Here is an 18129-nt window from a genome sequence, read left to right as displayed (position 1 = left end):
TTTTAGAGAGAACCGGTCTTTACATAGTTATGCAGTTTAGCTATGAAAAATGCAAAAAAATGTTTTCGCCCAGGTTCGAACTGAGGACCTTCCGCGTGTTAGGCGGATGTGATAACCAACTACACCACGAAAACGATGACGTACGATGCGCTATAGACATACAAGTACCGAGATGTGTTCGAACTACGAATAAACTTGTATTTATTATCGTATTATGAAGCTAGTGTTTCTACCCTTTTTTAAAAAAGTTTTTCGGTTGAAGATGAGCAATATGTATCGTACAATTGAAACATCATTCTCATTTGCAAATATTCGACTATTGATCCGATTTTGTTCAGTTCAGCTATGGAAAGTGCAAAAAAATGTTTTCGCCCTTCGAGGCGCCTGAGGCGCGATTGCAACTACACCACGAAAACGATGACGGTCGATGCGCTATAGACATACAAGACCGGAATGTGTTCGAACTACAGTTTATCTATTGTTAAATTATAATGTTCGTTATTTTTTAATTTTTTATTATTGTAGAACTAGTGTTTCTACACTTTTTTCTAATATCGATTCGCCTTAAAACTATTTTAACCATGCATATATGTCCGTTCAATAAATATAAACATTAACTGTTAATCTGATGTGTCAATTGTAGAATACATACTCCTCATCTTTGATCAAGAAAATTTTTTTAAAAAGGGTAGAAGCACTAGCTTTATAATACGAGAATAAAAAATAATAGATACAAGTTTATTTGTAGTTCGAACACATCTCGGTACTTCTATGTCTATAGCGCATCGTACGTCATCGTTTTCGTGGTGTAGTTGGTTATCACATCCGCCTAACACGCGGAAGGTCCTCAGTTCGAACCTGGGCGAAAACATTTTTTTGCATTTTTCATAGCTAAACTGAATAAATTCATTCCCATTTGTAATTTTTTGACTATTCTTCCTATTTTTTTTCTGTTCGATGGGTCACAACAGTTTTCCTTTGGAGCACATTAATAACCATTTGTTTCGAATTAATAAAACATACTTATCAAACTTATGTAAAATACCTGTTCACTAAAAACTTTTATCTGCAGTGAATGCTTCCTTATTTTTTTTGTCCCAAAATAAAATAAAAAACCCAAGCAATTCATCTTAAGCATGAGAGATAAACAAAATAACTTTGTTAAGATAATTTCTCAAATTCTTACTACTTATTTATCATGATATTATTTATACTCCTTCAACCTATTAATTATTTTTTGAGTGTCCAGTCACAGAAAATGAAAATATACACATAATAATATCTCTGTAAAATTAAATTAAATACTTTAAATTGATATATGATTATGACCAGCAATGTGCATCTACATGTGCGCTAACAATTATGCATATGATATATGCAATGTGTAAAAATGATTTGTTTTCATCTGTCACGCTGTGTATTATAAAAATTAAAAAACAAAAAAAAATAGTGGGAAACAAAACATATATACAGAAACGATTTATAAATTCCCTTATTATATATACGAGTCCATGACTGTTTTAAAAAATTCTTAAACTTTTTTTCCGAACCTTTCTCTGGCGCCTAAATCTTTTTCTTTCGACCTAGACACGTCATCCTCGCACAATTTATAATTGTTAAAAAACTAAAGATATAAATAAAAATCAACATGAGTTTGAGATAAAATTTTTTTTTCAAAAAATTAACGATCTGTCTTTTTTTTTTTTTTTTGACTGGTGTAGAGACTAATTAGTTGAACACAAGGAAAGAATTTAATTGCACAGCTTGAAAAGTAAAATCTTGAATATATATATTTATTTTTGAGTTTTTCGTCTGGTTCAGACTTAATAATCTCAAATTTCACAGATATTCAGAGATGAGGTCATATTGCTGGCGCGTCAGAGGTAATTTATCACTATTGTGTCGATGCATCAGCCACTCCCACACTGTCTAATTTATTCCATAAACGCGTGAAAAAAAAAAAATAAATTAAATGATTTGAATGTTTCAAAATGAAGCTATACACTGGTCGAAATTGTGTCGGAACAAACATGGATCATTTTGAGTTTCTCATTTTAAGTTAACGAATAAAATAAAATAAAAAAAAAAATTATATACATATAACTGAACAGGATGCAGGTTCATGGCGTGTGTGGTCAGTGTTTGGTATGACAGCGGGAGTTCTGTGATCTGGTCCTGGTAAACATATACAATTCGCTTTTGTCGCTACTGAAAAACGACAATATCTGACTTATATATATATATATTTTCTTGTCTTATTCAACGAACATGCGTCCGGCATATGTTTCCACTCGGGTTAACATATTTTGTCTGTACAATTGTTATGATGCATCATCAGTAAAATATATATGACATCTTCTTGTAGATGATGAAAAACATAAAACTTAAAATTCTTAGAATTAATATCATCAAAAATTGAAATAATACAGTATTCTCTCAATCAATGAATATTAACTGAATATATAAAATCATAATGCATCAAAAAAATAATAAATAAAATTCAACAAAAGCAATGAGGTAAAGTAAATAAAATTCTATAATACGGAATGTTGAATAAAATGAAAAATTTATGAAACAAAAGATTTTAAAAAGAATAAAAAATTAGCTATACCTTCATAAATTTGTTGAAAAAAACATTTAGAGACAAAGATGTTTGGATATGAATCAGAGTATAAAGAAAGGAAAAATAAAATAATAAATAAATTTAAAAAAAAAAAAAAAACATCCAGACAACATAACTTGAATGAAATCGAGCTACCACAACCATCTGGCTCCTGAATGGCGCCTAGGATATATATCCCTAAGAAAAGTCAGTAAAGATCTAGAGGGATGTTATCGATGTATAGATCAGCGAAGAAAAAAAAAAAATAAAATAAAAAACAAAATTTTAAAACCTACAAAACAAGGGGGATGAAGGATAAACTGGCGCTAACCCCCCTAGATCATTTTCTTCATGTTTTTGAACCCGGATACACTCGTCATCCACACGATTTATTCGTCCCACTTTAAGATATATATGTCTTACAGCCATAATTAGGGATTCACCGCCCATGTGAAATTTTAAACCGGCTATTCAGTTGTCATAAACTTGAAATAAAATCTCTAGAATTTGACAACTCTGACGCCAGATGTATTATTCTATACCTATATGTCATCAAATATTTAACACAAATATTTTTCATATCTGATAACTTGAAACAAAAATTAAAAGCTTAATATTATTCAAACAATAATAATTTATGGATTGTAATAAATTTTAAAAATTAAAGAATAAATGGTGTGCAGTCATAAAATATTTAAGTATACACTGCAGCAACTTTGAGATTTGAGTCTCATTCATACAGATAAAAATCCAGTAAAGGAGACTAAAATAATTTGAGATAAAAGTCACAACGGAAATGTATCCTGTAAACTATATACTAATCATCATAAACCACCATTTTACACGTGTTACAAATTTACTGAGAAGAAAATTTTCACTGGTCGTTTTGTGTCACAAGTGTGTACTTCTACATTTTGTTATCCTCAAGGGATATAATCTTATACACCATTTAATTTTCTAAAACTATATACAGATTAAATATTTTATTGTTTAAAAAATGAAACAAAAAAATACAGTAAATAAATTACTATGCTCTGTTTGAAATAAACTTTGATAAATTTTTTGTCGGTTAAAAAAAAAGATTGGAATGACAATGTTTTATCGTTGCAGCAGTCACGATGGATAATCGATTTTGAAATATTCGATGTTAGTTAAAGAGAGAGAGAGAGAGGGAGAAAATGTTATAGAGATAATTTTCTTGTGGACCAGCAACCCCGCTGTGGAAGTTTAGGAGAACAGCACGCCCACGTATGTACAATATGAAATGGTGAAGGTGCACAAGAGAATTCCAGACACACAAGACACCACTCCAGTGACTTTGGAGGGTATAAAATGAAGATAGTGGAGTGAGGAATCGAGAGAGGATTGTATGGAAGAGACATTCGTCTCGCATTAGCATATACATGCCACGAGAGGGTCCGTATGCTCGTTTGATTCTCTTCCTTCCTTCCTTTATTTGGCCCCATGTCATCTTTCTTATTTTGCATTTTCTTGCTCTCATCTATAAACTTTCACTCTCTATCTCTCTCAATGCACCAGCATCATTGCTTAACTCTTGCTAAAGTATCTTTGCAAACAGTTTGCCATCAGAATATCTCACACCACACACACATTTACCATGTTCAAAATACAAAAAAACAAACAAAAAAAATAATAAAATGATTCAGTTATTTTGCATCAGGAATATAATTATATATATTTTATATTCGTGTATATATATTGAAATATATTATTCATTTTGATTATTTATAGTATTCATTGGTAATTGAAATTAGATAAATAAACACAGCTTTATATTTTTTTTAATAAAAAAAAAATATGAATTAATAGTTTTTGCAGTTAGGTTATACTTATTTTGCAACTCATTCGGTTTGTATGTTTTTCATCCTTTTTTTTTCTTTGAATTAATATTTATTATGGATAAAAATGAGAAGAAAAAAAAAGGATAAAAATATATATATATAAATAGTAAATAAATATATAATCAATTTATTCATTAATAAATTGTTACTCAAAGTAATTAACCTTATCAAAAATCGGTAACTGCAATGTTGTTGGTACATTTGCATGTGGCGAAACAGTTGGATAAGAATAAATACTGACGCAAACAAACAGCACACAAGAGAAATAGCGCTTTGAATGAGTGCATCGTAAAACTTTGTATTTTCTTGGATCTTCCATTCATCTGTCGTTGAAGAATTAAAAAAAAAAAAAAAAAACAAGTTAAATAAATAAAAAATAAATTTGAATAAAAAAGAAGAATGATCGAATAAAAAAATAAAACAATAAAAAAAAAGGCGCGTGTGCCAAAGTCTCGTGCAGGTCCATGGCCGGATATGATAAACCATCGGATAACGATCGTATTGAGAGAAAAAGATATAAAAATAAAATAAAAGACCAAGGACCAAATTAAATCTTCGAGACGTCGAATCCTTACAGGTTCAAAAAAATAAAAAGCAAAGTAACAAAAATTAAATTAAAACAAATAAAAGTAAGATAAAAAGTTGAGTTAAAATAAAAAATAAAAAAAAACAAAATTACAGAAAAAGTTTACGAGGGTTACAATGGGTCTCTTAAATGACTTTTGCAAGAGCTAAATCGGCAAAAGCAAAATGCAATTCAAAAAAAAGGACAATTCCAATCACACAAGAACCATGAGAAGTTTCATATACGGATTTTCTTGCGCACGCCATACGTTATTCTTGGCGCCGTTTTTTATTTTTGTTTTTTTTTGGCCGCCCATGAAGAAGGATCATGAAAAAAATAAGCCAAAGAACTTAGCATCTGCCCCCTTTCCCTCTTCAAGGGTTGTTAAACGTTATATTACCACTCACCATAAAAAAAACCCCACAAGAAAAAAAAAAAATTATCGCAAAAACAATGACGTTTTATTACAATAGAGCCTGACCGAATAAGGGTTCTCAAAGTGTTGAAATAATCAACATGAAAAAAAAAAAAATTAAGTGAATTCAAGGGAGGTATAAAGTTTTTGAAAGAAAAAAAAAATAATTAATATCAAAGTTAGGAAGTGTGAAAATCCATGAATGTTTTAAATTTTTTTTTCCTCTATTTTTTGATGATGGTAGATTTTTTTTTTTTACTATCCCACATGTGAGACATGAAAGAATAGATATATGACTGTCGTGTATATGTAGAGACCATCCAGGTACCCCATGTTTTGACAACAATTTCCACTTAGTGTTAAGAATACCTCGGAGACTGGACTGACATTATAACCTGACTATCTTCAACATCGAATAATGTTTAAGCTTAATTTATATTTTTTTTTTTTTATGCTGACATAAAGCATCATTTGTATTTTGATATTTTATAAAAAAAATTAAAGAAACTCGTGTTATTTTATAATTAAATTAGAGATAAAAATTTAATTTTACAAATTGAGTAAAATATTATTATTTTTTCAACGATTGACTTATTGCATCGATATTCTTAATTGTTATTTTTTTTGTTCTAAATTTAAAATCAAGTTTAATAATAACTAGATATTTTTTTTTTCGTTCCTAATAATGTTGAGTTTTGGGTATTTAAAAATTCAGTGATATAAATCTGTTTATTTGCAGTTTATTATCTTATATATTAATTTATAAACTTTTTTATGATTTTAATCAATTTTTATATCGAAAGAAATATTATATATAAAGTAAATATAATATCATGACAATATATATGCAGATATCACACTCAAGGGGAATTATATAGATCCAGCTTGCATAATGAATATTTAGGGGAGGTTTTAAGCAGCTCTTTTGAAACTCCTTGAGTTGATTAGTCGGGTGAATTGACGTTAGAGCCATTTACAAAATTATTCGGGGGAGGAGTTGAGATGATAAAAACACATTATTCGTAAGAGGGTAGTTATGGTTGTTGTAATGTTTAACTTGGAAGATGAAGGTGTCAAGATCCAAGTGAACATTGTCAACTTGTAAATAAACAAAAAAATTATACCACTGTTGATTTTTTTTGTACAAAAAATAATTCACTTCTAAAGATTTTGAAAATTGTAAATCTTTACTAAAGAATGTACTCGTTTATTTATGCACTGGTTAAATTTAAAAAATAAAAAAATCTAAGTTAAGGGAAAGGGGGACAAAAGTGTATTTATTTTTGAGATAAATTATTTAGCAAGTCACTGTGGCCTCTAAAACAAGTATCAAAAAGATAAGAAATAACAAAAAATAAAATAATTAGAGGAGGTGTTTGAGGGCACGAAATAAAAAAATAAAATAAAAAGGGGTGAGTAGGTGGAGCAGTATAAGACCACCCAGTTTGTGTCGGTGATTTTATAGTGTTGGTATAATGCGTGGGCGCCATTATTCGACCTTCTTTAGTTATTTACTCTGGCTTCTTTTAACAAACCCCTCCTTAAAATTACTGCACTCCCATTTCGTTTCTCTTGTCACCGAAATAAGTGTCTCATGTCGACCAAATAAAAAAACAAAAATTATCCCATTACATAAAAGAGTTAAATGCAACTAAATAAATTTGAAAAAAATAAAAAAAACTAAAACAAATATATATGAAGAAAAAAGAAAAATTAGTAGAAGTAGAGAATTTAAAGGAGAATAAAAAAAAAATATATTGAAGATGTAGAAGAAACTTGTGTGATCATTAATAAATGGCAAAGTAAACGTGTAACCAATTCACCATTGTCTCACTGAATGAATGAAATCGTACATTTAAATTGAACATTTAGTATTTGTATAAGTATTTTTGGGTGTTAAAAAATTCGTAAAAGCCATATTAAAAGACTACCAAGAATGATGACATTCAAAAATTACGTTAGTGCTTCCGTTCTTAAAAATTCTTAGGATCATCAACGAAGACATCATTATTCTCATAAATTATTGTTACTTTTACAATGATCGATGACTTGAACCTTTTTCTAGTTGTTTTATTTTGCATATTCAAGTGCACAAATACACACATCGATAAAGCTCACTTTTTCGAAATAATCATCAGTCAAATTTCTATTAAAAATATAATAATACTAAAATTAAAAAATAAAAATTATATTTAACAGACAACCTATTCATTGAAGCTTTGAAAATTTCCAATTTTCAACAGGGCATAAATTTGTAACGAATTTTTTCAATTTTTAATTTTAATAAAAAAGCAAATTCCATATAGAATTCCCAGAAATTTTGTTTGTTTAACAAAATTTTACTCTCGGTTTGTTCATTACTCGCCAATTATCGGTTTGCCCAAGGCAAAAAATTCAACAATATTCTCCCATTATTGGATGACAAGCTTATACCTTTCATTCAAAAAAAAAAAAAAAATAATTGATATTTATTTTTATCAACAAAAAACAAGGCTCAGTTGTTTTATTTAAAAAAAAAAAATGGTTGTTTTTAATTTAATAGCTGAAGCTTTTGACTCTGATTTATTTTCTGTTAACTGCATTTTGTTGATGATTTTTTTTTCTTTTCAATTGTTAACACAACCATAGCGAGGTTTTTCCTAAATAAAAAATTGACAAGTTTTATCATCTCTATAAATTACATCGTTTAACATGAAAACAGTCAAGATTTCGTATCTCGATTGGTCTTATCTTTAAAACACCCAATTCTGATTTTATTTTTTTAAGGGTTTTTTTTTAAAATTTTTTATTTACGTTTAAAGTTTTTTTTTTTTTTTATATTTCTCATTCTTCACAGTCACTGGGATATTTTTTGCTATTTTATTACGGTCACTGTTGAATTGGAGAAGGGAAAACATTGAATCCCCTTTGCGGCTCTGGTAAATGTTCGGCAAAATTAAATGACCAAATTCGTTGGGGAGTATATTCATCATGGCCAACTATTTTTTTTTCCCTCTACCCCTTTGCATATTGCTATTCGTTTTCAACGATTGCCACTTTGCAAATACTCGTGTATATATTCTTATTCTAAATTTTAGGATTTTATTTTTTTGTTAAGATGCATAGAAAAAAAAAAAAATAATAATAACAACGAAATTGAGAAGAAAAATATGGTCGAATTGGTTCGAACAAATTACAGATTTTGGTCAACCTTCGGAACTTTCCCGGTGTCTGTGTTTCAGAGATGCCGATGGCGCGCCAACCCTTGTTGTAAAAAAAAAAAAAAAAAGGTTCGACGCGAAAGATAATATCTCTGGTTTCGATGGTTATAACGATCTCAAGTGGCGCCAGTGTCCACGAGAATCTGGATATTTTGGCTTTTGACAGTTGTCACAAAAGAAGTAAAATAATAAAAATAAAAAAAACAAGAAACCCGAAAAATAAAAAAACAACAAATTTACAAACTTTGTTATTTGTACTTGTTATTTTTTGTCTAAAACTAAATTGATGTTCGACTGACAAATTAGCATCAAAGATAAAGAACAAAAAAAATAAATAAATTCCATTGTATAATAAAAAACTAAATAATTCAAAAAAAAAAAAAAAACTACAAGACTATTGAAAATTTAAATTAAAGCAATTCCATTAATATTTCAATGTCAACACCATGGCTGTCAGTCATTAATACCACGTTGAAGTTAGCACCTTCTTCAAAGTTCTAAATCGAGTTCAAACTCCTAATTGCCTCAACACACACACACAAAAAAAAAAAAGGACATGCATAGTCATAAACTCACACACGTATATATTAACAAAAAAAAAAAGTTTTTTTTACACACCTATAAAACATCAAAAACCTCTTGATTTTTTTTATAACCAACGAAATAATTATCATTATTTTCTATTTAGTATAAAAAAAAAAAACATCAAGAAAAAAAAATCATTTTTTTTATTTATCTATAAACACAGTTATTCACCATGATCAACAAAAGAGCTTTAAATTAAATTGATAACGAATAACGATATACACACGAAGCAGCAAGATTTTTATCAGTTGTGCTATATGTTTGTTTGAATGGCTGAGCGCAAATGTAAAATAAAATAGACAAGGTCAATAAATTAAATGTGAAAATAAAAAAGCATTTTTAAAACATAAATAAATAAATAAATAAATACAAAAATAAAAAAAAAAATAAGCAAAGAGTTGAAGGTAGCTGGTATAAACCAGTTAAATAATAAAATAATCAAATGCAAATAATTCTAAATACAGTCCTTGTATGTATGTTATTTAAATGAAAAAATTTAAATACTTTTAATCCTAATTTTTTCAATTTTTTATTTTCCTTTTTTTTTCATAGTTATAAATGTATATTATAGTTTAAATCTGACGGAGATTAGCAGATCACTATCTTATGGGTGGTTTTCACTAACAAGCCACTCCAACTTTACCCAGCCCATCCTTCGTTTTTCTTTCTCCTCTTGTATTTTTTATTTTTATTTATTTTGCTTTATTTTATTTTTATACTAAAATATATATATATCCTTCATTCTCAGTCTCTTCTTGCAAACTTCCGGTCTCTTTTACTCTCAACAAAACTGTCATAATCAATTATCAATTTATGTATCTTGCTTGTTAAAAATATATTCACAGTATAAATCTTAACGATGCATAACTGATAAAAATATAAAATTAAATTAATTTTTTTTTAAATATAAAAATGAATTTTTAATTTGATATGATATAATTAACAAGTTTTAAAATTATAACAATAAGTCATTTTTCCATTGACTTATTTTTTGAGATACAATAAACAAAAAATGTTCTAATTTTTTTTAATGAATATTTAATAATAAGCTTATTAAATTATATGTATCTTCATGTGAAGTATTTTTTTTTTTTTTTTGAATATGTTTTTTTTAATATGAATAACAACTGTGACTGTTGTTTTTTTGTTTGAAGATAGCTGATATCAAAAAGATACATATTATAAATTTTAAATAAAAAATAAAAATAGATATTAACGATGACATAATGCGATGGTATATATAAAGGTAAAGGTAATAAAAAAAAAAAAAAAAGAGCGTATTATACTGGCGTGGATTAAAAGTATCTACGAGTAAGTTTGACGCTTGTTCGCACCGTGGGCCCCACTAATTAGGCACCGCAAGAACGATGACTATCTGTCCAGCCACATGTCCCTTAAAGCGTTTCCAGTCCCAAACATCCGGTGTAAAATATACCAACTCTTTACTGTTGTCCCCTTGTTTTTTTTTACTTTTTTTTTTTTTACTTCTCAACAACTTCAAGACACATTATTTGTATAAATTCAAACTGCAAGCACGTGTTTTATTTATTTATCCCATATTTATTGTGCCAATTATTTATTTTTATAAAATTTTTTTGTACAGATTTTCTCTTGGCATACACGGAGACAGTTCGATAGAATGAAGAATTTATTTTACAAAAAATAAATATTTACTTAACACAACAATAAATAAGGTATTTATTTAAAATATTTAATTTATTTTGATTATTTATATTTATTAAATTGATTATAGAGTTTTGAATGAAATAATATATTTTTATTGTTAGATAAACATTTATTATTTTTTGCATGAAATATTTTTTTTCATATATGCGAGGAGATACACAACAATAATTCTCGTCAATTGTGTCTTGGCAATTAGTTGAGTGAAGCTTTCATTATGTAAATTTAACGCGTAACAAAATACTTAATAAAAGTTTCATCATGAATTTTTAAATAGACAAGTGAATATTTATATATATATTTATATAAATGTATGTGAACCCGCATTTATATAAACACCTTAGTCACGAATATATCTGTATATATTGTCTAAGTGTAAAAAAAAGGTGGTGAATTAAACGTGCGTTAAGTAGTGTGTGTACATATTTTTCAATATATGTATTATATTAAAAATACATTATTCTTGGTAGAGTTAAAGGGAGTAGTATATCCTCTCTTTTTGTATATTTTTTTTTTGGACTCTCTTAGGCAAACGCATCGCGTGTCGATCCACACCGAGATATTTGTTACTTTACAGTTGTATCACGTTTTGTTTAACGCAACAAGAGGGTTGGAGAAGACAGAGAAAAATATAAATAAATAAATAAAAAAAAACTTCAATGTGCCCCATTGTTTGCACTACGTATACCATGTAAAATATGTCTTTTTTTTCTGCGTTTATATATATTTATTTCTACAATTGCGGATACACTGTCGAAACATGTCGGCCTCTTTTTTTTTTATTTCCATTCATTTCTTGATTTTATTATTTTTTGAAATCATCAAAACGCTTTCCCTTTGTCTTTCATAAACTATACTACTGCAAAACGTTTCCTTCATTTTTTTACTATATCTCCTTCCGTACGGTTTTTTTTTTCTTTCTTTTTTTGTTAAAGAGAAAATTGGAGACTTTCTCGAGAGAATAATGACGACAGGGTCCACCTAATTTTTGTCCTCAATCTAGTATTTTTTTATTTTATTTTCGCGAGGCGGAGTCGGTCTGATGGTTGAAACCCAAGACACCGAAAAACATGTCTCGGAAAATTCGATGACGGTAACATAGAAAAAGGTGCGGAAGACGATGCCAGTTAGAGATGACGACTTGCTGGCGCCTAGAATATATATCCATCCGAAAAATAAAAAATAAAAAAAAAAAAAAAACCCATAAAAAATACTCGTAACTTCTATAATACATTCTTGTTACATTTTTGTATTTTTCAACGTCACCTCCCACGTTGGATATTTTCTAAAAAAGTATAAAGTATGTCAATAAATTCAATTTATTGCTTCAAACCAAACTAAATTTATACACATGTTTTAGCTACATACTTACATGTGTAAATATATTGTTCAAATACTTGTTACCAATTTATCACGAACAAAAAAAAAATATATATATAAACTATCATCACATTTAATTATTTATTTATTTTTTTTTTTTTCAATTAAAATTATTTAAACACAGTATATACCAAGAACTTGTTAAGATACATATTTTAAAAAATGTAATAAGCTAACTGGAAGCTATATCGTATGATTGGAAAATAATAAAAAAAAAAAAGTGGGCTGAAGAAGAATCGAATTGAATAAGTGCCTTGAAGGGTATATATACTGCACTCTGCAGCATCTTCAAGACAGGTAATATAAAGACAATTACGCTTAGCTAAATGAAGCTCGAGGTGAGTAATGGTAGGCTGAGTAGGCTGGTGAGGTGATTGGAATTGCCGGAGGAAATGAGAAGAGTATATAGATAATACAGTCACGTACACGCGCCAAAAAATATCAGTGTATATTTGCATGTATATATAAAGTTTATTTATTTTTTTTTATTTTTTTTGGCTTTTTTCGATTACTGCTATTATTATTTGTTTGAGTTTTGCAAAATGCATATAATGCGTATACACAAGGGTCTCTTATACATACATATATAGAATAACCACATCTCTTCAGTATTAAAGAGGACAAGAGGCACTTCCTTTTCCCGAGGGGTTGGCCAGTAAGGTCGAAAATAACTTTAGTGTATAATAACATGCATAAATCACAAGTGTTAATATTAGAGGGCGTATTTGTAGAAGGTGTATATTTATTCCACCTATATCCACCTGTCTGGACACACTGGGTAACCTTGCATCACGAATATATATACATAAGGACTTTTAAATAATACTAATGTTGAAATCGGTAGATCATATTTGTTATAAATGTGCACTCTAGAGTTGTTATACGCCTACTTGTTTAATCACAAAGTTTACTTAGTCCTTTGTGCTCTTCTATAACATCTACTAATATAGCTAGACGTTAAACAACTACTGCTTTGTATATGAATATAATTATTTATATTTTTATATATACTGTTTTTAATGAGTAAAATTTCAATGAAAATAACAAAATTTATATACTGTAAATAATATGGTATTTCTTTATTTAAATTATTAGACTAAAATTAAAACACAAACACCTTTATTTTTCTTTTGATGAATTTTAAAAAATAAATCTATATGTAGATAAGTGTGTAGTAGTTAAATAATGACAGATAGACGTAGTAATTTGTATAAGTCAAAGAAAATGAAGTTGATGATGAATATCAGGTAGTTAGTCAGGTGAATAATATACAGAATATATTGGTACATTGTGGGCGGTCCTGCACCCCTTAAATCAGCCTCAAGCAATTATTATTATAAATCCTTGTCTTGTTTATTTGTTTTTGTTTATGGAAAAAAATGTAATTAGAATTTGTTACAAATAGCTCATTACTTATATATATTATTTATTGATTAAAAAACAAACAAGAAAAAAGGCTTAAAATAAATAAACAAATATAAACTGCTGCAAAGGTAGCAGCAGTGAAAAATAAAATAAAATAATAATGAATAATTGAAAGAGATGAAAATTATTAATAGAATGTAATATTTATTGATTGGTTTTATTGAGTGGATTTGATGAAACGATAGATGATTCATTTATTCAGTGGATGAGTATTTTGTTTTATTTTATAAAAATGTACATAGTGTTAGTTCAAGTCATTCTCTGACACAATGATACACGTTGATTTTTCAAGTTCGATAACGATGAGTGACAGAAATAGACAGCACTAAAGTTAAGGTGTCTAGATACACACCTCAGTTAATTTCTCACCGTCAATTTTTAACTAATACAATCGCAATTTATTTATCGTAATGCATCACACGCTTTTATATATATAAAAGAGTATATATAATAATACTGAAAAGATAATCACAACAAAAAAGTCTTTTAAAAGAAAAATAAATAATAAACAAACAGAATAAGTATTTTGAGAATTATAATCGAATCATTGAAGCTTTTGGTCACGTATTAACGTGACTCATTAACCATACGGGTTTAGAAATAAATAAATATTATTAAAAAAAAAAAAAAATATAAAAAGTTTTGAATAATCAAGTATGGTAAATAGTAACCCTCATGATAAAAAAAATTAAAACAAATTTGAAAAGAATTTCATTTATATTCTGAATTCGAAAAGTTTCCATTCATGAAAATAAAATAAAAAAAATTAAACATATTGAATTTTAATTTATCAATTTTTTTTTTGATAAAATTATTTCGATGACTCTTTTTTTTTTATTTTTTTTTTTTATTTGTTGATTCATGTTTATTTTTATTGAATGAGTAATTTTTTTTTTTTTGTGTCAATTTGAGATTGTTAATTAACAAAAGGTTTAATTTTCTAAAACAGAAAAAGTATTGGGGGTAAATAAAGGTGTGACGTAAATTGAACTGTAAAATGAATTGAGGGGTGTTGAAAGGTGTATAGTTGATAGGGAAGTCTCGTTAATTAGCCCCGGTGTCGATTTAATTACCGGCTGGATAATTGACATTGGCCAATATTTTTCCCTCTGCTCTTCATCCCTCAAATCTCCCTTTGTTCATTTCGTCATCACTCTGCATACCATTGCATATTCATCGTTTGATTATTATTATTGAATTTTCATGTTAATTTTCAAACAAATTTCTAGCTCGATATATTAATATTCAATTTTATTTTATTTATTTTTAAATAATAAAAACTAAAAATAAATTTAATTTATATAATTTATAAAAAAAAAAAAAATAAAATAAAAATTCTATTTTTTCAAATACCCAAGAGTTAAATTAAAATTCCCAATTTAATTATTAATTCTAGTATAACTTTGAGGCAAACAATTTTGAAACAAAGTGAAACACAATTTTCACGAGGTCATGTACATTTAAAAAAAAAAATAAAAATAAATAAAAACATTGTTGTTTGTATATATGAAGAAGAAAAATAAAAAAAATAAAATCAAACTGTTTTTCCAGGCTTACAAATACAATAAAGGTTGATTGTGTATAGGTTTCATTTGTGTATGTATATTGTATATAGTAATGTTATCCCACAAACACGCGAACTATGGCCAATTTATCCCAAGGGATGAAGCCAACGACGACGTGCCGAATATATATGTGAATGGGGTATGAGGCAACCTTGTCCACCAGAATGAATTCAGTATATACGAAGCCTCATGCGGTTTGGAATACTGACCATACAGTATTGCATCAACCAGACAATTTTACTTTGTTAATTTTACAAAAAATAATTAATCAACAATATTGCGTAAAATCAACAAATAAAATTACTCGTATAATCTTTATACTTTTAAAACAAATAAACATTTTGTTTCTTATTAATTTTTTAAAAACATAAATTACACGTTAAAGTTTGTGTCTTTTTTTTTTTATTTTTGTTGATAAAATATTCTACAACTATTCAAACGATAGCCACTAATATATACGCGCGTAACTGACTATTAACCTGCAGAAGGTGCATATATTATAAAATATGCACACAGATGGAATATTATTGCAAAATATACACCACACACGATCATAGAAGCCACATCGTGTGTATATTGTGTGCATGACCCTCTCAGTAATAAGTACACCAATTCTCTCTCTATGTACCTAAAATTATCAGCAAAATATTGTTGGCAATGTGGGAGTTAACACTCGCCCATCATCATCATCATCAAAATTCAAAATAACCAAAGCAATTATAATAATATGTATACCTTGTATACACACACCTATATATTATATATTATATACGCAACGAGAAAAATTATAAGCATATATATTTATATCTTGAATTTTTTTTCTTACCTTCAATCTGGTCAAGCGAGGTTCCTCTGCTGCTAATTTAGCAAGTGCATGATAGTCACCCTGTGCTGCTCTCACAAGCCACTCTCTTGATTTTCCATCAAGTTGCTAAATAAAAATATTATAAATTATATTTTTTAATACTACAATCAATAATGTAAAAAAAAAAAATTATATAATTATACTCACTGATGCTACAGAAGCGCGATCATCCTCCTCTGTTCCCTGAAAAGATAAAAAAAAAAAAAAATAACATAAATATTATATAAATTGAAATTATTTTATGTATACAAAAAAAAGTTTAATAAATAATGAAATAAAAAAATTGATTATCAATTAATTTTGATTCAAAAAGAATAAAGATAAAATTACTGTAAAATAATAAAAATTAAATTAATATAAGAAAGTATTGAATGATAAAAAAAAAAAAAAAAAGAAAATAAAATTAATAAAAAATTATTAAAATCGAATGAAGGATGATAGGCAGGCGGAGCAGTGTTGATTTAAATCATGGTAAATGACTATTCATCCCTGTTAAATTGTTTGTATTTTCACTCGTCACGATAACGTTAAAACTCCAGGGGGTCAAATACCTATATATCGACACTTAACATTGTGTTGCGTGCAATCAAAGTACCATGACTTATCATAAATAAAAAAATAAACGAATAGTAACTGCGTCATCATTAGTTTTATGTATATATAATTTATTTTTTTTTTATCATATATTTACATTTCGATTGGCTGATATATCTTTATCTAATATAAGATTTTTAATTCTTTAAAAAAAAAAAATTTATAAATAAATTATTATATTATTAATACAGCTGAAATAATATTTAATTAATTTTGAAATATTTAATATCATATTAGTATTAATTTTAATAATATTAATACTTAAAATATTGAATTATTTTTGAGTATTGAAATTTAATAATATAAAATAATAAAAATTACTAAATTGTTTTTATTTATATAAATTTTTTTTTTTTTATTTTAGTAATATATCTTTTGTGTTTAAATAATTTAAAATTGTTGGATAAATAATTTTAAAAGGTCGTGATAGGGTGTGGGTTGAATGAGAATAACGAAGATGATGCAAATAAGAGGGTAAATGTCGAGAGACAAGCGAGGACCTCCAACGTGCAACAATTATTCTTCTTTTCTCTCTCTATCTCATTGTGATTTATTTTATTTTTTGGTATAATTAATATTTTAATTGAGATCACTGAAAATTAATTAACGCAAAGAGATTAAATCCATCTTGTTGGGGGATCCAAAATGTCTTTTGATTGATCTTTTTTTTTCATTTATTTATTTGACATAATAATTAAAACTTTCTCACATAATATATTCATTAAACATATTTAATATTGCGCATTATAAAAAGCAATATTATTTTCATTATTTTTATTTTATCAATATTCAAAAAAAACTTTCTCACGATATACTACATCATGTTTTCCAACAAAACTTTGAAAAAAATAATATATAAACGATCAAGAGCTCTTGGAAACTTTATTCCTAACATGAATTTAGTTTTTCATATTATATTCTGATCCTCGAAAATTTACTCATATGGATCAAACTTCTTTACAAACATTTTTTGTGTTTTATTTTAACAATCATATTTATATTGTTATACTTTGTATTGTTTGTAAAAAACAAAAAAAAAAAACATCAAAGTGTCCTTGATCTTAATTCAAAGAGTTTTTTTATTATTAAAATTTGTATTTTATCATTGTTGTTATAAAATATTATCGAAATAATTGCGAGACACGCGTTATTGAGCCAACGGCACGTGGCTTTTTGTAAAAAAAATATAGCAAAAAAAAGTCGAGGTGTTTTTGATGTTAAAAGGGCGCGAGAATGTGGCTGATAAAGGGGTGTTTATACTCGGGGGAGTATGTTGAAACGTTTTAATAAGTCAAAACACATACATACACACACACACAAATTTATATAAAGTTTTCATGTGCACATGCGATATATGAATGCATGTGGTTAACGTCTCTCGGGTGCAG

General features: G+C 27.3%; 1 protein-coding gene and 2 non-coding genes across 5 annotated transcripts in view; 1 reads left to right on the top strand and 2 right to left on the bottom strand.

Moving 5' to 3' along the window:
• Nucleotides 1-18129, bottom strand: part of LOC122856909 (ankyrin repeat domain-containing protein SOWAHB) — a 65930-nt gene that overhangs the window by 38704 nt on the left and 9097 nt on the right. For all 3 annotated transcript variants that reach the window (XM_044158801.1, XM_044158802.1, XM_044158803.1), the window contains exons 5-6: nt 16295-16330; nt 16109-16213 (exon numbers count right to left, since the gene is read on the bottom strand). In XM_044158801.1, the coding sequence (XP_044014736.1) occupies nt 16109-16213; nt 16295-16330 (141 nt within the window). The remainder of the gene's footprint in view (nt 1-16108; nt 16214-16294; nt 16331-18129) is intronic.
• Trnav-aac lies at nt 61-134 on the bottom strand. Its single transcript has one exon. It is a non-coding gene; the product is annotated as a tRNA-Val (tRNA).
• On the top strand, nt 798-871 carry Trnav-aac. Its single transcript has one exon. It is a non-coding gene; the product is annotated as a tRNA-Val (tRNA).

Source organism: Aphidius gifuensis, linkage group LG5, assembly GCF_014905175.1.
Source record: "Aphidius gifuensis isolate YNYX2018 linkage group LG5, ASM1490517v1, whole genome shotgun sequence".
In the NCBI taxonomy this organism is placed as follows: domain Eukaryota; kingdom Metazoa; phylum Arthropoda; class Insecta; order Hymenoptera; family Braconidae; genus Aphidius; species Aphidius gifuensis.
Note: the sequence above shows the minus strand (reverse complement) of the source record. Positions and strands in the feature narration are given on the sequence as shown.